Genomic DNA, 21,883 nt, shown 5'->3' with positions numbered 1-21,883 from the left:
AGGGAAGTGTGAACGATCCCAAGACCTCTATTATGTGCAAAACTAAAAGGTCCATAAACAATCCACCACACTGAGGATACAATAGTCCAGAACACGAATGCAGTTCAGTAGCAGGATGAATGTCCAAGGAGATGAGATTCCAATAATCCAGCAGACAGAGGATAAAATGGGTCCATATGCTTCCCCTTCTCTCTGACGTGCTTTCTTCACACGATAATCACCACACAGGGTCTGACTTGAACAGCTCCTGTCCTCCCCAGCCCCCTCGTTATGTCCAGGGCTAGTCTGACAGGTTGGGGCAGCTTTCAGGCCTCCAAGACCTGACAAAGGTGCCCTGGGGATTAAGGCACTGCAGGGGGTTCATCAAGAGGCATAGATACAGTCAGGCTGCAGACAGTAAGTGAGCTAATTCAATTATCAGACTTTTGGAAGGTAATTGAGACTCTAGACAATATGGGGAATACACGGAATGATACAGGGCAACAAGAGAACACTATGGAAATCCGTAAAATATAATTATACACAAAATGATAGCCACATAACATATCACACCATCACAACCTCTCCACCCCCATAATAAGTGAGCACGCCATGAAGTCTACACAGACCTCTGGCCTGCCCACTCTAGTCCACATTGCTCAATCGTTAATAGTTCATTGTACAGTGGCAGGGGTAGGTCGGCCTGGGGAGCCTATGGTTCTTCTTGTCGAGACAGTCCATCGGCGTTCTGGTGTTGGCTTCCCCGCTTCTATTGGATGGAGAAGCTGTAGGGTTGTAAGGACAAGCTCCACCGCAGCAATCTTCTATTGTTCCTTGATACGCAGTTCATCCATGTGAGGGGGTTGTGGTCTGTAACAATTGTAAAGTCTCTGCCATACAAGTATGGCTACAATTTTTTGCAAGATGGCAAGGCACTCTTTTTCAATAGTGGCATAGGCAACTTCCCGATCCAGTAGTTTCCGACCGTCAAAAGCTACAGGATGTTCTTCTCCTGCGGTGTTCACTTGGCTAAGTACTGCTCCAATCCCAAAGGTGGATGCATCTGTCTGCATGAGGAGCCTGCGCTTATAATCAACGGCAGCCAAGACAGTAGCAGTGATGAGGGCGGTCTTGAAAAGGCATCCTTGCATGCAGTCGACCACGTCACATTACTAGGCATGGTCAGGTTGGTTAGGGGCTTGGCCAAGGTGCTGAAATTATAAATAAATTTTCGATAGTATCCAGCAGTTCCTAAAAATGCAAGTACCTGCTTTTTAGTCTGGGGTCTACACCAGCTGCTAATGGCTTCCACCTTGGCAGGCTCAGGCCTTAGGGTCCCACCCCCTACTCTATGCCCGAGGTACTGCACCTCCGCCATCCCTATTTGGCATTTATTAGGGCAAATGGTCAGTCCGGCAGTAAGGATACAGTCTAGCACTATGCCCAAGTGTTTAAGATTGTCCTCCCATGTTGTGCTAAAAATGGCAATGTCATCCAAGTAAGCACAGGCAAAGTCCTGACATTGTTGTAACAGTCGATCTACCAGTCTCTGGAAAGTAGCGGGGGCAGTTTTCATCCCAAAGGGCATTCCCAGGAACGCAAAAAGCCCAAATGGAGTAATGATGGCCGAGCGCTCCCGAGCGCCCTCCTTTAGGGGTATCTGCCAGTACTCCTTGCTTAAGTCTAATGTGGTCACAAATTGAGCACTGGCCAGACGATCCAATAGATCATCAATCATGGCCATGGGATAAGTATCACTCTTGGTGGCATTACACTACAGGGGGTTCATCAAGAGACATAGATACAGTCAGACTGCAGACAGTAAGTGAGCTAATTCAATTATCAGAACTTAGAAGGTAATTGAGACTTTAGACAATATGGGGAATTCACGGAATGATACAGGGCAACAAGAGAACACTATGGAAATCCGTTAATTATAAATACACACAAAATGATACCCACATAACATATCACACCATCACATCCACCAATGTCAGTGAGGATTACTGGAGGGGGAGGATATGCTCCACCAATGTCAGTGAGGATTACCGGAGGGGGAGGATATGCTCCATGTCAGTGAGGATTACTGGAGGGGGAGGATATGTTCCACCAATGTCAGTGAGGATTACTGGAGGGGGAGAATATGCTCCACCAATGTCAGTGAGGATTACTGGAGGGGGAGGATATGCTCCACCAATGTCAGTGAGGATTACTGGAGGGGGAGAATATGCTCCATGTCAGTGAGGATTACTGGAGGGGGAGGATATGCTCCATGTCAGTGAGGATTACTGGAGGGGGAGGATATGTTCCACCAATGTCAGTGAGGATTACTGGAGGGGGAGAATATGCTCCACCAATGTCAGTGAGGATTACTGGAGGGGCAGGATTTGCTCCACCAATGTCAGTGAAGATTACTGGAGGGGGAGGATATACTCCACCAATGTCAGTGAGGATTACTGGAGGGGGAGGATATGCTCCACCAATGTCAGTGAGGATTACAGGAGGGGGAGGATATGCTCCACCAATGTCAGTGAGGATTACTGGAGGGGGAGAATATGCTCCACCAATGTCAGTGAGGATTACTGGAGGGGGAGAATATGCTCCACCAATGTCAGTGAGGATTACTGGAGGGGGAGGATATGCTCCACCAATGTCAGTGAGGATTACTGGAGGGGGAGGATATGCTCCACCAATGTTAGTGAGGATTACTGGAGGGGGAAGATATGCTCCACCAATGTCAGTGAGGATTACTGGAGGGGGAGGATATGATCCACCAATGTCAGTGAGGATTACTGGAGGGGGAGGATATGCTCCACCAATGTCAGTGAGGATTACTGGAGGGGGAGGATATGCTCCACCAATGTCAGTGAGGATTACTGGAGGGGGAGGATATGCTCCAACAATGTCAGTGAGGATTACTGGAGGGGGAGAATATGCTCCACCAATGTCAGTGAGGATTACTGGAGGGGGAGGATGTGCTCCACCAATGTCAGTGAGGATTACTGGAGGGGGAGGATATGATCCACCAATGTCAGTGAGGATTACTGGAGGGGGAGGATATACTCCACCAATGTCAGTGAGGATTACAGGAGGGGGAGGATATGCTCCACCAATGTCAGTGAGGATTACTGGAGGGGGAGGCTATGCTCCACCAATGTCAGTGAGGATTACTGGAGGGGGAGAATATGCTCCACCAATGTCAGTGAGGATTACTGGAGGGGGAGGATATGCTCCACCAATGTCAGTGAGGATTACTGGAGGGGGAAGATATGCTCCACCAATGTCAGTGAGGATTACTGGAGGGGGAGGATATGATCCACCAATGTCAGTGAGGATTACAGGAGGGGGAGGATATGCTCCACCAATGTCAGTGAGGATTACTGGAGGGGGAGGATATGCTCCACCAATGTCAGTGAGGATTACTGGAGGGGGAGGATATGCTCCACCAATGTCAGTGAGGATTACTGGAGGCGGAGAATATGCTCCACCAATGTCAGTGAGGATAACAGGAGGGGGAGGATATGCTCCACCAATGTCAGTGAGGATTACTGGAGGGGGAGGATATGCTCCACCAATGTCAGTGAGGATTACTGGAGGGGGAGGATATGATCCACCAATGTCAGTGAGGATTACTGGAGGGGGAGGATATGCTCCACCAATGTCAGTGAGGATTACTGGAGGGGGAGGATATGCTCCACCAATGTCAGTGAGGATTACTGGAGGGGGAGGATATGCTCCACCAATGTCAGTGAGGATTACTGGAGGGGGAGGATATGATCCACCAATGTCAGTGAGGATTACTGGAGGGGGAGGATATGCTCCACCAATGTCAGTGAGGATTCCAGGAGGGGGAGGATATGCTCCACCAATGTCAGTGAGGATTACTGGAGGGGGAGGATATGCTCCACCAATGTCAGTGAGGATTACTGGAGGGGGAGGATATGCTCCACCAATGTCAGTGAGGATTACTGGAGGGGGAGGATATGCTCCACCAATGTCAGTGAGGATTACTGGAGGGGGAGGATATGCTCCACCAATGTCAGTGAGGATTACTGGAGGGGAGGATATGCTCCACCAATGTCAGTGAGGATTACTGGAGGGGGAGGATATGCTCAACCAATGTCAGTGAGGATTACTGGAGGGGGAGAATATGCTCCACCAATGTCAGTGAGGATTACTGGAGGGGGAGGATATGCTCCACTAATGTCAGTGAGGATTCCAGAGGGGGAGGATGTGATCCACCAATGTCAGTGAGGGTTGCAAGAGGGGAGGATATGCTCCACCAATGTCAGTGAGGATTATTGGAGGGGGAGGATATGCTCCACCAATGTCAGTGAGGATTATTGGAGGGGGAGGATATGCTCCACCAATGTCAGTGAGGATTCCAGGAGGGGGAGGATATGCTCCACCAATGTCAATGAGGATTACTGGAGGGGGAGGACATGCTCCACCAATGTCAGTGCGGATTCCAGGAGGGGGAGAATATTGTTCCCCATCGTCAATGAGAATTCCAGGTTTGATACATGTTCAACTCAATACCTTTTTTGGAATTATCCCTTTGCTTGTTCTCCTGATATAACAATTGGTCTTTTCCCTTGTAGGTCTCCCCCAGGTTGATGCTGAGGTGCAGTACTTGGTCATTGCATGTGCTGTTCTCGGGGCTCTTCTCCTTGCCTCCATCATCATCTTCTCCGTGATCGTCTTGAGATTACAGAAACAGAAGAGTAAGGATGATTGATGGGACTGGTGTAGCCTGGTTTCAGAATGTACATCATTACTATTGGGAAAGGGGGAACATTATATATCGATCATGGGCGGAGCGGAGTTTCTGGAGGGGAGACAAAGTTTAAATCTATGGATTCAGTGAACAGTAAAATACCATATACATCTGAGCTAATATGACCAAAATGGAAATTTCCCGATCCCAACAAGTGATCAGACCAATGATGATGCACTAAACAAATCTGGTCAATTAGTCAGATGATTGGCTCCTGAGTAAGGAGAGTTCTTGTATTCAATACATCCACATAAGTGCATCAGCTCATCCTTACTGTAGTGATCGACTGCTGTGGTAATATAGATTCACTTACAGTAGAGAACCCTGGTGATCTCTGGAGACTGAGCCTTCAGATGGAGGTGTCCCTCAAGTATCTTGTACATCCACAACAGAGTATGGGAATTCTCAGCACCTGTAGTGATAATCCATGAAGTAGTCACTTCAGGAGCCTCACTGCTCTTACAGTAAAGAACCCTGGTGGTCACCTCTCGAGAATGATCCTTCAGATGGAGGTATCCCCCTCATGTATCTTGTACATCCACAACAACAGAGTTTGGAACTTTTCAGCGCTTGTAGTGATAATCCGTGAAGTAGTCACTTCAGGAGCCTCACTGCTCTTACAGTAAGGAACCCTGGTCACATCTGGAGAGTGAACTTTCAGCTGGAGATGGTCCTCTTATATGTTGTACATCCACAAGAGAGTCTGAGGAGAGTTTTTCTCCTGTAATTATATGTTTCTGAAGTAACTACTCCACAGATTCGCTGCTCTTTCGGTACAGGACCTGGGTCACAACTGGAGAACGAACCTTCAGCAGGAGGATGTGCTTTTGTATCCATAGTGTAAATCTTACCGCCATATATCACTTTTCCTGTCTTAAATTACAGAAATGCCTTTACAAATTGCGTCACTTCCCAGGAACAACGATCGCTGGATGTCAATGGAAACCAAGACACCGGGTAAGGAAAATCACCCATCTATTCACATTTAGTAATGTGTCCATCTCCAGTTGGTAGCCCATAAAAGTGCAAAAACTGCTCCACAGTGTAACAACGTGCCGGGCTCCACAATGTAATAACATGCCGGGCTCCACAGTGTAATAACATGCCAGGCTCCACAGTGTAATAACATGCTGGGCTCCACAGTGTAATAACATGCCGGGCTCCACGGTGTAATAACGTGCCGGGCTCCAGAGTGTAATAACGTGCCGGGCTCCACAGTGTAATAACATGCCAGGCTCCACAGTGTAATAACATGCCGGGCTCCACAGTGTAATAACATGCCGGGCTCCACAGTGTAATAACATGCCAGGCTCCACAGTGTAATAACATGCCGGGCTCCACAGTGTAAAAACATGCCGGGCTCCACGGTGTAATAATGTGCCGGGCTCCACAGTGTAATAACGTGCCGGGCTCCACAGTGTAATAATGCGATGGGCTCCACAGTGTAATAATGCGATAGGCTCTACAGTGTAATAACGTGCCGGGCTCCACAGTGTAATAATGCGATGAGCTCCACAGGGTAACAACGTGCCGGGCTGCACAGTGTAACAACGTGCCGGGCTCCACAGTGTAATAACGTGCCGGGCTCCACAGTGTAATAACGTGCCGGGCTCCACAGTGTAATAACATGCCGGGCTCCACATTGTAATAACATGCCGGGCTCCACAGTGTAACAATGTGCCGGGCTCCACAATGTAATAACGTGCCAGGCTCCACAGTGTAATAACGTGCCGGACTCCACAGTGTAATAACATGACGGTCTCCACAGTGTAATAACGTGCCGGGCTCCACAGTGTAATAGTGCGATGGGCTCCACAGTGTAATAATGCGATGGGCTCCACAGTGTAATAATGCGATAGGCTCTACAGTGTAATAACATACCTGGCTGCACAGTGTAATAATGCGATGAGCTCCACAGTGTAATAACGTGCCGGGCTCCACAGTGTAATAATGCGATGAGCTCCACAGTGTAATAACGTACCGGGCTCCACTGTAATAATGCGATGGGCTCCACAGTGTAACAACGTGCCGAGCTCCACAGTGTAATAACGTGCCGGGCTCCACAGTGTAATAATGTGCCGGGCTCCACAGTGTAATAAAGTGCCGGGCTCCACAGTGTAATAACATGCCGGGCTCCACAGTGTAATAACATGCCGGGCTCCACAGTGTAATAATGCAATGGGCTCTACAGTGTAATAACATGCCGGTCTCCACAGTGTAATAATGTGATAGGCTCTACAGTGTAATAACATACCGGGCTCCACAGTGTAATAATGCGATGAGCTCCACAGTGTAATAACATGCCGGGCTCCACAGTGTAATAACGTGCCGGGCTCCACAGTGTAATAATGCGATGGGCTCCACAGTGTAATAATGCAATGGGCTCTACAGTGTAATAACATGCCGGTCTGCACAGTGTAATAATGCGATGAGCCTCACAGTGTAATAACGTACCGGGCTCCACTGTAATAATGCTATGGGCTCCACAGTGTAATAATGTGCCAGGCTCCACAGTGTAATAACGTGCCGGGCTCCACAGTGCATTAACGTCCCGGGCTCCACAGTGTAATAACATGTCGGGCTCCACAGTGTAATAACGTGCTGGGTTCCACAGTGTAAAAACATGCCGGTCTCCACAGTGTAATAATGTGATAGGCTCTACAGTGTAATAACATACCGGGCTCCACAGTGTAATAATGCGATGAGCTCCACAGTGTAATAACGTACCGGGCTCCACTGTAATAATGCGATGGGCTCCACAGTGTAATAACATACAAGGCTCCACAGTGTAATAATGCGATGGGCTCCACAGTGTAATAACATGCCAGGCTCCACAGTGTAATAACGCGATGGGCTCCAAAGCGTAATAACATGCCGGGCTCCACAGTGTAATAATGCGATGGGCTCCACAGTGTAATAAAATACTGGGCTCCACAGTGTAATAATGCGATGGGCTCCACAGTGTAATAAAATACCGGGCTCCACAGTGTAATAATGTGATGGGCTCCACAGTGTAATAATGCACCGGTCTCCAGTGTCATAATGTGCTGGGCTCCACAGTGTAATATTGCAATGGGCTCCACAGTGTAATAACATACCGGGCTCCACAGTGTAATAACATGCCGGGCTCCACGGTGTAATAATGCGATGGGCTCCACAGTGTAATAACATGCTGGGCTCCACAGTGTAATAACATGCTGGGCTCCACAGTGTAATAATGCGATGGGCTCAACAGTGTAATAACATGCTGGGCTCCACAGTGTAATAATGCGATGGGCTCAACAGTGTAATAACATGCCGGGCTCCACAGCGTAATAACATGCCGGGCTCCATAGTGTAATTACATGCCGGGCTCCACAGTGTAATTACATGCCGGGCTCCAAAGTGTAATTACATGCCGGGCTCCACAGTGTAATAACATGCCGGGCTCCACAGTGTAATAACATGCTGTGCTCCACAGTGTAATAACGTGCCGGGCTCCACAGCGTAATTACATGCCGGGCTCCATAGTGTAATAACATGCCGGGCTCCACAGTGTTATAGAGCGATGGGCTCCACAGTCTAATAACATGCAGGCTCCGCAGTGTAATAATGTGATGGGCTCCACAGTGTAATAATGAGATGGGCTCCACAGTGTAATAACGTGCTGGGATCCACAGTGTAATAATGTGCCGGGCTCCACAGTGTAATAACGTGCCGGGCTACACAGCGTAATAACATGCCGAGCTCCACAGCGTAATAACATGCCGGGCTCAATAGTGTAATTGCATGCCGGGCTCCACAGTGTAATTACATGCCGGGCTCCAAAGTGTAATTACATGCCGGGCTCCACAGTGTAATAACATGCCGGGCTCCACAGTGTAATAACATTCCGTGCTCCACAGTGTAATAACGTGCCGGGCTCCACAGCGTAATTACATGCCGGGCTCCATAGTGTAATAACATGCCGGGCTCCACAGTGTTATAGAGCGATGGGCTCCACAGTGTAATAACATGCCGGGCTCCACAGTGTTAAAGAGCGATGGGCTCCACAGTGTAATAACATGCCGGGCTCCACAGTGTTATAGAGCGATGGGCTCCACAGTGTAATAACATGCCGGGCTCCACAGTGTTATAGAGCGATGGGCTCCACAGTGTAATAACGTACCAGGCTCCACAGTGTTATAGAGCGATGGGCTTCACAGTGTAATAACATGCCGGGCTCCACAGTGTTATAGAGCGATGGGCTCCACAGTGTAATAACATGCCGGGCTCCACAGTGTTATAGAGCGATCGGCTCCACAGTGTAATAATATGCCGGGCTCCACAGTGTTATAGAGCGATGGGCTCCACAGTGTAATAACATGCCGGGTTCCACAGTGTAATAATGCGATTGCCTCCACAGTGTAATAACATGCATGGCTCCACAGTGTAATAACATGCCGGGCTCCACAGTGTAATCATGCGATGGGCTGCACAGTGTAATAACGTACCAGGCTCCACAGTGTTATAGAGCGATGGCCTCCACAGTGTAATAACATGCCGGGCTCCACAGTGTTATAGAGCGATGGGCTCCACAGTGTAATAACATGCCAGGCTCCACAGTGTTATAGAGCGATGGGCTCCACAGTGTAATAACATGCCGGGCTCCACAGTGTAACAATGTGATGGGCTCCACAGTGTAATAACATGCCGGGCTCCACAGTGTAATAATGCGATGGGCTCCACAGTGTAATAACATGCCGTGCTCCACAGTGTAATAATGCGATGGGCTCCACAGTGTAATAACATGCCGGACTCCACAGTGTAATAATGTGATGGGCTCCTCAATGTAATAACATGCTGGGCTCCACAGTGTAATAATGCGATGGGCTCCACAGTGTAATAACATGCCGGGCTCCACAGTGTAATCATGCGATGGGCTCCACAGTGTAATAACATGCCGGGCTCCACAGTGTAATAATGAGATGGGCTCCAGAGTGTAATAACGTGCTGGGCTCCACAGTGTAATAACATGCCGGGCTCCACAGTGTAATGACATGCCGGGCTCCACAGTGTAATAATGTTCCGGGCTCCACAGTTTAATAATGCGATGGGTCCACAGTGTAATAACATGCCGAGCTCCACAGTGTAATAACATGCCGGGCTCCACAGTGTAATTACATACCGGGCTCCACAGTGTAATTACTTGCCGGGCTCCAAAGTGTAATTACATGCCGGGCTCCACAGTGTAATAACATGCCGGGCTCCACAGTGTAATTACATGCCGGGCTCCACAGTATAATAACATGCCCGGCTCCACAGTGTTATAGAGCGATGGGCTCCACAGTGTAATAACATGCCGGGCTCCACAGTGTTACAGAGCGATGGGCTCCACAGTGTAATAACATGCCGGGCTCCACAGTGTTATAGAGCGATGGGCTCCACAGTGTAATAACATGCTGGGCTCCACAGTGTTATAGAGCGATGGGCTCCACAGTGTAATAACATGCCGGGCTCCACAGTGTTATAGAGCGATGGGCTCAACAGTGTAATAACATGCCGGGCTCCACAGTGTTATAGAGCGATGGGCTCCACAGTGTAATAACATGCCGGGCTCCACAGTGTTATAGAGCGATGGGCTCCACAGTGTAATAACATGCCGGGCTCCACAGTGTTATAGAGCGATGGGCTCCACAGTGTAATAACATGCCGGGCTCCACAGTGTTATAGAGCGATGGGCTCAACAGTGTAATAACATGCCGGGCTCCACAGTGTTATAGAGCGATGGGCTCCACAGTGTAATAACATGCCGGGCTCCACAGTGTTATAGAGCGATGGGCTCCACAGTGTAATAACATGCCGGGCTCCACAGTGTTATAGAGCGATTGGCTCCACAGTGTAATAACATGCCGGGCTCCACAGTGTTATAGAGCGATTGGCTCCACAGTGTAATAACATGCCGGGCTCCACAGTGTTATAGAGCGATGGGCTACACAGTGTAATAACGTACCAGGCTCCACAGCGTTATAGAGCGATGGGCTCCACAGTGTAATAACATGCCGGGCTCCACAGTGTTATAGAGCGATGGGCTCCACAGTGTAATAACATGCCGGGCTCTACAGCGTTATAGAGCGATGGTCTCCACAGTGTAATAACATGCCGGGATCCCCAGTGTTATAGAGCGATGAGCTCCACAGTGTGATAACGTACCAGGCTCCACAGTGTTATAGAGCGATGGGCTCCACAGTGTAATAACATGCCGGGATTCACTGTTATTAAGGAGTCACCGAAGGAGGAAAAACCAAAAATACAAGCTAAGTCCAGAAAACCGGAGAGGTTGGTAGCTATCGGATTGCAGACCCCTGATCCTATCCACATCTAACAGTAGTCATGGGGGGTTCCTTTGATGCTCTAGACCCCTCGATCACAGCCGGAGAGCTAAATAGACCTAAAGAAAGAAAGGGGAAATCTAAACTGCCCCAGAGCAGACCCCAAAGCGATAGGCAGCCCCCAACATATAATGACGGTGAAGCAAGATGAAAATATTAACACAGATAGAAAGATAGGTTGAGCAAACGATGGGGCCCAAGCTAACTAAAGAGGACAGGATAGAAAAGCTGCTGTCTGCAATCCGCAAAAAACCCTACCAAAAAATATCCCAACCGACTGATAGGAAAAACAGGCCCTGAAGTCGCTAGGACTTCAAAATGACTATATCAGCACTCAGGTAAATTCTGAAGACAGAGTAAAGAGACAAACTGATCAGAGACAAAAATAGAACTCAGCACACCCCCGACCGGGGATGGCTGAACTCCAAAAAACAAGGTAAACAAAACAAAACTAATAAGTTCAATAGCAGAGCAAAAACTTATCTTTGGAAGCAGGAATCAGACTGGTCTCCAAGAATGCAGCAGAGAAATCACCAGCGACTCAGAAGGGCGTCGGCTGCCTTATATCCAGTCAGCAGTTCCTGTTACCCAGTCATCATCTACCAGAACAGTTGTTTGGTAATCAGCCTCACTACCTTCCTTCACCAGAAGAGGGAGTTCATCAGACATCGACGGTGAAGGGGAAAATGAACTCACAACAGTACCTCCCCCTTGAGGAGGGGTCCCCGAATCCTCATCCACGCCACAAGGGCGATCAGGATGGGCCCGATGAAAGGCACGAACCAATCTTTCGGCATGAATATCGGATGCAGGGACCCAAGTGTGACGAACAGCCCACCGCCGTTCGTCTACTTACGGGCGACACTAACGGGGGTCCCGCTGCCACCAAAACGCGACGGACAGCGGACCCTGTGTCACCACTATGTCACAATCCCACCCCTGACACGGGTGTATCAGCGGACGGAGGGACGTGACACAATGCCGGCACACAGCTATCACAGGCACCGTTGGGGCTTATCTTAGTTATCCCACCACCGGCACCATGTGACAAAAATATCCAGCAAGCTAATCTCGCTCTACAATTTGCCGCAGGGGGAGTTTAATTTGGATGCCCCACCACTGCTATCAATCTTCCAAGTACTGCGGGGATTTATGTATATCCCACTTTCTCAGTTCCACTTTTGAACTCACAGCTCTCCGGCGCCCCCCTTACCCTCAGGTCAGTCAGGGAACTGCACCTAGGATAATTGGTCGCCGGACGGGCTGCCTGTTGTGAACCGGCAATTAGGCTTCTGCAGTAAGGGAATTATCAATGCTGTGGCTGCAGACCCTTATTCAGCAATATAAGACCCTTCTGTACTGCCAGCAAGCCGTAATAGCCGTACACAACGCGCTGCCACCAGTCACGGTTACTTAATTCACAGTGTTAAATTAAGAGGGTCCGTGGCAAACCCTTTGAATTAGTAGCGATTATCTATCAAAGGCGTATAGTTCGAGTCTTAGAGCATGGAGACAGATCTAAATAATTATTTCATTTATTTTCCGAAAGAGGACAGTGATTACAGATAAAAGTTGCTATAAAATTGAGACATAAAATATGTACAGTACAGGTATAAAATAAAAGTGGAGAAAACAAAGAAGTTTTTCCCGCTCTGAAGAGGAGAGAAGGCAAATGGTGTGAGGAAGATGGTCTAGCTAATTAACATTCCTGCTCTTCCAGAGGAAGTGGCAGGGTTGATAAAACCTGGGGGGAAGGAATTCCTATTACTGACAGTTTACAATGTCCTAGGATGGAGGATTTGTTAGCACATTGCAACAGAAAACATATCTTGCCGACATTGTACATCACACCTCCCCCCTTAAGAGGGCGCTAAGGAGGCATTACCTCTCGGTAATCTGCCATGCGCACCTCAGCGGGTTCGCCCCGGCGGGACAACCCATCGGCATTGCCGTTTTCACTGCCCTTCCTGTGTTTTACAGTAAAATCGTACTGTTGAAGGGCAAGGCTCCAGCGGAGCAATCTTCCATTGGTTCCCGACACGGTGTGCAACCAGCTCAGTGGGTTGTGGTCAGTTACCACCGTGAAGGCGCGCCCATACAGGTAGGGCTGCAAACGCTGCAGTGCCCACACCATGGCCAGACACTCCTTCTCGATGGTCGAGTATGCCACTTCCCTCGGCAAAAGTTTCCGGCTCAGGTACAACACGGGGTGCTCTTGGTTCCCCGAGTCGACCTGGCTAAGCACAGCACCGAGGCCAAACTCGCTGGCATCGGTCTGTACCAGAAACGGGCGACTGCTGTCGACTGCTCTCAACACTGGAGAGTTGCACAGGGCTGCTTTCAAAGCTTGGAAAGCCGCCTCACAGTCATCTGTCCAGTTGACTGTTTGGGGTAGCCTCTGCTTGGTGAGGTCAGTCAAGGGTTTGGCAAGGGCGCTATAGTCCTGTACGAACCGCCTATAGTACCCTGCAGTGCCCAAGAAGGACTTCACCTGTTTCTTGGTCCTGGGGGTGGGCCAGGACACGATTGCGTCCACTTTTTCTGGCTCCGGACTCATGGAACCCCCGCCTACCCGGTGCCCCAGGTAGTGGACCTCGCGCATGCCTATCTGGCACTTCCCCGGCTTGATGGTCAGGCCTGCCTGGTGAAGACGCTTGAGCACCTCCTGGAGGTGCTGAAGGTGTTCCTCCCAGGTGGAACTGAAGACGGCAATATCGTCTAAGTACGCCACTGCGTACTCCTCCAGTCCCCGAAGCAGGTGGTTGACCATCCGCTGGAAAGTGGCAGGGGCATTCTTCATGCCGAAGGGCATGACCGTGGACTCGTACAGTCCAAAGGGGGTGATAAAGGCGGATTTCTCCTGCGCCTCAGGGCTCAGGGGAATCTGCCAGTATCCCCGACTCAAATCCATGATGGATATGTAGTTGGCGTTTGTCAACCGCTCGAGCAGATCCTCGATGCGCGGCATTGGGTGGGCATCAGAGGTTGTGATGGCGTTGAGCCCCCTGTAGTCCACGCAGAACCGGGTGGTTCGATCCTTTTTAGGCACGAGGACTACAGGTGAAGCCCACGCACCCTTTGACCGTCGAATCACTCCCAGCCTTAACATCTCATCGACCTCTTGGCGCATGACTTGTTGCACCGTTTCAGAGATCCGATAAGGTGTTCGCCGTAATGGGGCATGATTCCCGGTGTCCACCTCATGAACCGCTAACTCCGTCCTCCCAGGACGGTTGGTGAACACGGGTCGGAAGAGTTCCAGGGTGGCCATCATCTGCAACCGCTGGGACACGGTGAGCGAACCACTTATCTCCATGTCCTCAATGGACCCATTGGCCTTGGCCTGGGCCAGCATGTCCAGGAGGGAATCTTCCTCCCCATCCTCTGGCAGATTGCAGACCGGTAGGATGCAAGCTTCACGTTCGTAGTGCGCCTTCAGCATGTTGACGTGAAAGGCCTTGCGCCTACCCCGAGCATGGTCAAGCGTGACCACGTAGGTGACCGGGTTGAGCTGTTGGTGGACAACGTACGGGCCTTCCCAGGCTGCCTGAAGCTTATCCGTTGGTACCGGGACCAACACCCACACCTTTTGACCCACCTGGTAGGTCCGCTCCCGGGCGTTCTGGTCGTACCAGCGCTTCTGGTCAGCCTGAGCCTGCGTCATGTTGTCATGCACCAACTGCGTCAAGGTCTGCATCTTGTCACGGAAGCGCATGACATAATCCACGATGGACACTTCTGTGGGGTTTGGCTCATCTTCCCAGGATTCTCTTATCAACCCAAGGGGTCCCCGGACTCACCTGCCATACAGGAGCTCGAAGGGGGAGAACCCGGTCGAAGCCTGCGGAACTTCTCTGTAAGCGAACAGCAGGTGTGGGAGGTACCGCTCCCAGTCGCGCCCTTGGGTCTCAACCAGTATGCGGAGCATCTGTTTGAGGGTACCGTTGAAACGTTCACACAAACCGTTAGTCTGTGGGTGATACGGACTCGATACCAGCTGCGTCACCTGCATTTTCTCACAGAGAGCCTCCATTAGGCGAGACATGAATTGGGGCCCTTGATCGGTAAGCATCTCCCTGGGAAATCCTACTCTCGAAAAGATGGTCACCAGTGCGTCAGCCACCTTATCTGCCCTGGTTGAAGACAGAGCTACTGCCTCTGGGTACCGGGTAGCGTAGTCTACCACGGTGAGAATGTATCGCTTTCCGGAGCTGCTGGGGACGGACAGCGGTCCTACAATGTCCACCGCGATTCTCTGGAAAGGCTCCTCTATCACCGGCAAAGGAATAAGGGGAGCCTTAAGAGCAGGCCCCGCCTTACCCACTTTTTGACAGGTGGCGCAGGAGCGGCAGTAGTGTGTTACATCTGTCCCCATCTTGGGCCAATAGAAGTGTTGAGACAGCCGTGCCTTTGTTTTGCTGATCCCCAAGTGTCCAGCGAGTGGAATCTCATGGGCAATCCGCAACAACTCGGTTCTGAACTGATAGGGGACGACCAGCTGTCTTTCCCTCAACCACTCCTTTTTAGGATCTCCGGGTACTGTCTCCCGGTACAACCTTCCTCGTTCCCAGAACACCCTCTCCTTATCAGACTTGGAGGTGGGCGTCTCGGCGAGACCTCTCAATTTCTCCAGGCTGGCATCTGAGTGCAGAGCAGCCTGGAACTCCATGCTGGAGGCTGCCAGAAGTGACGTCAGGGTCCCCTCTTTACTGGGACCCTCTGGAACCGGCTCTGGGTTCACCTCTGGTTCAGTCTCTCCTGTAGCAGCAGAGGGTCCAGAAGACAGGGCGTTACCTGCGATCTGGGCACTCTGACTGCGTGTGACAGCTGCTATGTATGCTGTCTCCCTGGGGATTTCTGCAGACCCACCAGCTGGTGCTGCCCTGGGCTCTACCTCCCCATCCACCCCCAACACTTCAGGAGCAGTGCTACTTATGGGCCAGTTACCTTCCTCGGTGGCACTGGTCAGCTGCATGGCATTACCTTCCTCATGGTCCCCATGCACCTCCCCATTTCCTTGAGCACCGTTGCTTACTCCTGCCAGGGGTTCCTCAGCCGTCTCACTCCGCAGAGTGACGGGGCTGAGCACTTCGGTACCTGTGGACACATCTACCGCTTCAAAGAAAGGGTTAACGGGTTCAGTCGGCACAGATACATCAACATCATCATCATCCTTCCTAGGAGAAGAATGGTTATCAGTTTGCTTTGGTACATTCACATCAGCATCAGCATCGTACCTGGGGAAAGAATGGTTGTTAGTTGCATCATTACTCATCAAGGCATTAGCAGGTAACACATTCAGTTTCCCATCATCAACATCATCAGGGTTAACGTTACCCTTATTATCAGTTTGGGGAAGGGTGTCAGGGACATAGTATGCAACCATCCTCCCCAAGTCAGTCCCCAATAAAACATCAGTGGGCAAATTTTCAGACACTCCCACCTCCCTCAACCCGCTCCCGGCACCCCAGTCAAGAAAAACTCGTGCCACTGGCAAGGGACAACGGGTGCCTCCAATCCCGGTGACAGTCAGGGTTTTCCCCTCAACAAACTCTTCAGGGGCCGCCAGTCCAGGACGGATGAGGGTTCGTTCAGCCCCGGTGTCCTTGAGGCCTGTAGCAAGACGGGCCCCCAACTGAACAGGTTGAACGTTGTCGTCAGCCCTCCCAACCACACCTCCCACCAAAAGAACAGAGGCATTGGGCCCGGGGGCCTTGGCTGGGGGGTTCTTCGGCCTGTTCGGACAGGTGTAAAAGAAGTGACCAGGCCGCTGGCAGTGGTGACACAGGCGACTGTCAGTAGCCGGCCTGTTGTTGGCAACAGGGACAGGGCCTCCGGAGGGACGGCTAACTGGGGCATTGGGGTTGGTTGCTGGCTTACCCCCTTTCCAGCTGGTGGCGACTGGCCTCCGCGTCTCGGGCTTCCGGTTGGCCTCGTGGTTGTCGGCGATCTGCGCCGCTTTGTCCGCGTTCGTTGGTTCGCGGTCCAGGATGAACTGTCGGACCTCAGCTGGGCAGAGATGCAGGAACTGGTCTTTGATCATCAGGTCCCGTAGCTGCTCAAAGGTTTCAACGGACAGTCCATGGATCCACTGGTCAAAGTGGGTCCTGAGTCCTTGCACCACATCACTGTAGCTATCGTGTGGGCCACGTTGGAGGTGTCGGAACTTCTTTCGGTATACCTCAGGTGTCAGCCGGTATTTGGCGATCAGCGCCTGCTTTATGGCGTCATAGTCATCATCGGCTTCTGGCGGAAGAGAAGCAAATGCCTCCAGGGCTTTGCCTTTTAGCCCTGGGGTCAAGTACCTTGCCCATTGGTCTCTAGGCAGCTGGTACTGTCTGCAGGCTTTCTCAAAGGCTCGCAGAAATGTGTCCAAGTCCCCGTCCTTTTCCATCACGGGAAAATGCTCTGGCCGGGGTTTAGGAGTCTGGACGCTGCTGGGCTCACGGCTTCGGGCTGTGAGGGCATTCCCACCCCGCTGGAGTACCTCCAGTTCATGGGCCCTCTGCGCCTGGCGCTCGGCTCTCTCAGCCTCAGCTTGGCGCTCAGCTCTCTCCGCCTGGCGCTCGGCTCGCTGCTCTGCTCTCTCTCGAGCTTGCTGGATCAGCCTCACCCGCCCATCACTGTCTTCGGCGGGGAGTTCGTCCAAGGCCATTTGCAGATAGGGGTCCACCCCGTTCTGGTTGAATGTGGGGCCAGCGCTCAGGAGTGGAGCCTCTGCTGCAGCCCAATTGCAACTTGGGCCAACTTCTGCGCTCGCTGGATTCTGGTCGTTGTCCAGCTGCACTAGAGCCGCGATCATTTGAGCTCTGTTTTTGTTCGTGGCGTCAAGGCCTTGGTACGTGCATAACGCAGCAAGAACTTCCTTTGTCTGCCGGGTGTACCAAGGTTCTCCTTTTGCCGCCATGGTTGCCAAATAAAAGATAGAAAAAGAAAAACGAAGAAACGGGAGGGGGATACTTGCAAGTACACACTAATGTCTCAGGACTAGTAACCACTGAGTCTGTTCTCCAAAACCTATGATGCAGGATTCCCGCAGGAACCGTGCAGGTTTTTAGTGAGAGGAATGATTGCTCAAACCAAATCACTAATGCTCTAGGATTATCCCACCGCGCTGCCACCAATATGTGACGAACAGCCCACCGCCGTTCGTCTACTTACGGGCGACACTAACGGGGGTCCCGCTGCCACCAAAACGCGACGGACAGCGGACCCTGTGTCACCACTATGTCACAATCCCACCCCTGACACGGGTGTATCAGCGGACGGAGGGACGTGACACAATGCCGGCACACAGCTATCACAGGCACCGTTGGGGCTTATCTTAGTTATCCCACCACCGGCACCATGTGACAAAAATATCCAGCAAGCTAATCTCGCTCTACAATTTGCCGCAGGGGGAGTTTAATTTGGATGCCCCACCACTGCTATCAATCTTCCAAGTACTGCGGGGATTTATGTATATCCCACTTTCTCAGTTCCACTTTTGAACTCACAGCTCTCCGGCGCCCCCCTTACCCTCAGGTCAGTCAGGGAACTGCACCTAGGATAATTGGTCGCCGGACGGGCTGCCTGTTGTGAACCGGCAATTAGGCTTCTGCAGTAAGGGAATTATCAATGCTGTGGCTGCAGACCCTTATTCAGCAATATAAGACCCTTCTGTACTGCCAGCAAGCCGTAATAGCCGTACACAACGCGCTGCCACCAGTCACGGTTACTTAATTCACAGTGTTAAATTAAGAGGGTCCGTGGCAAACCCTTTGAATTAGTAGCGATTATCTATCAAAGGCGTATAGTTCGAGTCTTAGAGCATGGAGACAGATCTAAATAATTATTTCATTTATTTTCCGAAAGAGGACAGTGATTACAGATAAAAGTTGCTATAAAATTGAGACATAAAATATGTACAGTACAGGTATAAAATAAAAGTGGAGAAAACAAAGAAGTTTTTCCCGCTCTGAAGAGGAGAGAAGGCAAATGGTGTGAGGAAGATGGTCTAGCTAATTAACATTCCTGCTCTTCCAGAGGAAGTGGCAGGGTTGATAAAACCTGGGGGGAAGGAATTCCTATTACTGACAGTTTACAATGTCCTAGGATGGAGGATTTGTTAGCACATTGCAACAGAAAACATATCTTGCCGACATTGTACATCACACCAAGAATTATCCTCCTGGCCATAACCCTTCCATTTAACCAAATACTGGAGTCTCCGTCTAGCCAGGCGAGAATCCAGTGTCTTCTCAACCTCATATTCCACATTACCTTCAACCAATACCGGGTCAGGAGGTGCCACCACAGGAACTACTGGCTCAACAAACCTCTTTAACAGAGACTTATGAAACATGTTATGCATCTTAAATGTAACAGGAAGAACCAATCGAAAAGAGACTGGATTAAGAATCTCCAAAATCTTGTAAGGTCCAATAAATCTAGGTTTAAACTTTGGAGAAGTCACCTTCATAGCTATATTCTTTGATGATAACCAAACCATATCACCCATCTTAAATTAGGGACCAATGGTCCTATGCCGGTTGGAAAACCGCTGGGCCTTTTCCTGGGAGAGAGACAACTTATCCAGCACTTGGTCCCAGATCTGGTGCATTCTCTCCACCACAGTGTCAACACCTGGGCAGGCAGAAGGCTCCACCTGCCCTGAAGAGAATTGAAGATGAAACCCAAAGTAGCAAAAAAAAGGTGACATCAAAGTGGCAGAACTAGCTCTATTATTTAAAGCAAATTCGGCCAAGGGCAAAAATGAAACCCAATCATCCTGATCAGCAGAAATAAAACATCTCAAATACGACTCCAAAGTCTGGTTTGTTCTCTCCGTCTGCCCATTGGTCTGAGGGTGAAATGCAGAGGAGAAGGACAACTGAATTCCCAGTTTGGAACAGAAAGTCCTCCAAAATCTATACACAAACTGAACTCCTCTGTCAGATACAATGTTCTCAGGAATCCCGTGCAAGCAAACCACGTGTTGCAAAAACAAGGGCACCAACTCTGAGGAAGATGGCAACTTAGGGAGTGGTACAAGATGGACCATCTTAGAGAATCTATCACAAATCACCCAAATAACAGTCATTCTCTGAGAGACAGGAAGATCAGAGATAAAATCCATTGAAATATGGGTCCATGGCCTCCTGGGCACCGGCAAAGGCATCAACAACCCACTAGAGCGAGAACAAGGTTTAGACCGAGAGCAAGTCCCACAGGACTGCACAAAATTCCTGACATCACGAGACGAGGCGGGCCACCAAAAAGACCGACTCACCAAATCTCTAGTACCAAAAATACCTGGATGACCAGCCAATGCAGAGCAATGAACTTCAGACATCACTCTCTTCCTCCACTGGTCAGGAACATACAATTTTCCAATGGGACAACGCTCAGGTTTGTCCTCCTGAAACTCTTCCAGAGCACGTCTCAAATCGAGCGAGATGGCAGAAAGAACTACCCCCTCACCTAAGATGGTAGCAGGCTTGGTCACAACAGGAGAATCAGCAAAGAAACTCCTAGAGAGGGCGTCTGCCTTGACATTCTTAGTGCCCGGAAGAAAAGAGACCACAAAATCAAAACGTGTGAAAAACAAGGCCCACCTAGCCTGTCTAGGATTCAAGCGTTTGGCCGACTCAAGGTAAATCAAATTCTTATGGTCAGTAAGGACCACGACTTGATGTTTAGATCCCTCCAACCAATGTCTCCACTCCTCAAATGCCCATTTCATGGCTAACAGTTCCCGATTCCCCACATCATAGTTACGTTCGGATGGGGAGAACTTTCGGGAAAAGAAAGCACAGGGATTCAGTTTAGGTGTTACAGGATCCTTTTGGGACAAAACAGCTCCTGCACCAATCTCAGAAGCGTCCACCTCTACCTGAAACGGGAGTGAGACATCAGGTTGCCGCAAAACCGGAGCAGAAGTGAACCTTCGCTTCAGCTCCTGAAAGGAAGAAACAGCCTCCGGAGACCAATTCAGCACATCAGCACCCTTCTTAGTCAAATCAGTCAATGGTTTGGCAATACCAGAAAAATTAGCTATAAATTTACGATAAAATTAGCAAAACCCAAAAACTTCTGGAGGGCCTTCAAAGAAGTGGGCTGAACACAATCATAAATGGCCTGTACCTTGACCGGGTCCATTTCAATAGTTGACGGAGACAAAATAAATCCCAAAAATGAAATCCTCTGTACCCCAAAAAGGCATTTCGATCCCTTGACATACAGGGAATTCTCCCTCAAAATCCGGAACACAGTCCGAACATGTTCCACATGAGAGTCCCAATCCTTGGAAAAGATCAAAATATCATCTGGATAGATGATCAAAAATGTATCCACCAAGTCTCGGAAAATATCATTCATGAAGCACTGGAAGACAGAAGGGGCATTAGTGAGCCCAAAAGGCATCACCAGGTACTCAAAATGTCCCTCCGGAGTATTAAACGCCGTCTTCCATTCATCCCCATGCTTAATGCGAATAAGATTATACGCCCCCCTGAGGTCAAGCTTTGTAAACCAGCAAGCACCTTTAACTCTGGAGAATAGATCAGAAATCAGGGGTAACGGATACTGATATTTAACAGTAATTTTGTTGAGGGAACGATAGTCAATACAAGGCCTTAATGACCCATCTTTCTTAGCCACGAAAAAAAAACCAGCACCTAAGGGTGAAGAGGATGGTCTAATATGACCCTTCTCCAGCGACTCCTTAATATAGGATCGCATAGCCTCGTGCTTGGGTACAGATAAATTGAAAAGTCAACCCTTGGGAAATTTACAC

General features: G+C 50.0%; 1 protein-coding gene across 2 annotated transcripts in view; it reads left to right on the top strand.

Annotated features, from left to right (window-relative positions):
* Nucleotides 1-21,883, top strand: part of LOC141078375 (T-cell differentiation antigen CD6-like) — a 199,385-nt gene that overhangs the window by 54,929 nt on the left and 122,573 nt on the right. For both annotated transcript variants that reach the window (XM_073565123.1, XM_073565122.1), the window contains exons 6-7: nt 4,581-4,703; nt 5,642-5,713. In XM_073565123.1, coding sequence (XP_073421224.1) covers nt 4,581-4,703; nt 5,642-5,713 — 195 coding nt within the window. The remainder of the gene's footprint in view (nt 1-4,580; nt 4,704-5,641; nt 5,714-21,883) is intronic.

This window comes from Dendrobates tinctorius, unplaced genomic scaffold (genome assembly GCF_039654945.1).
Source record: "Dendrobates tinctorius isolate UK_male_01 unplaced genomic scaffold, ASM3965494v1 ptg000548l, whole genome shotgun sequence".
NCBI lineage: Eukaryota > Metazoa > Chordata > Amphibia > Anura > Dendrobatidae > Dendrobates > Dendrobates tinctorius.
The sequence above is the reverse complement of the archived record's forward strand: the minus strand, read 5'-3'. Positions and strand labels throughout refer to the sequence as shown.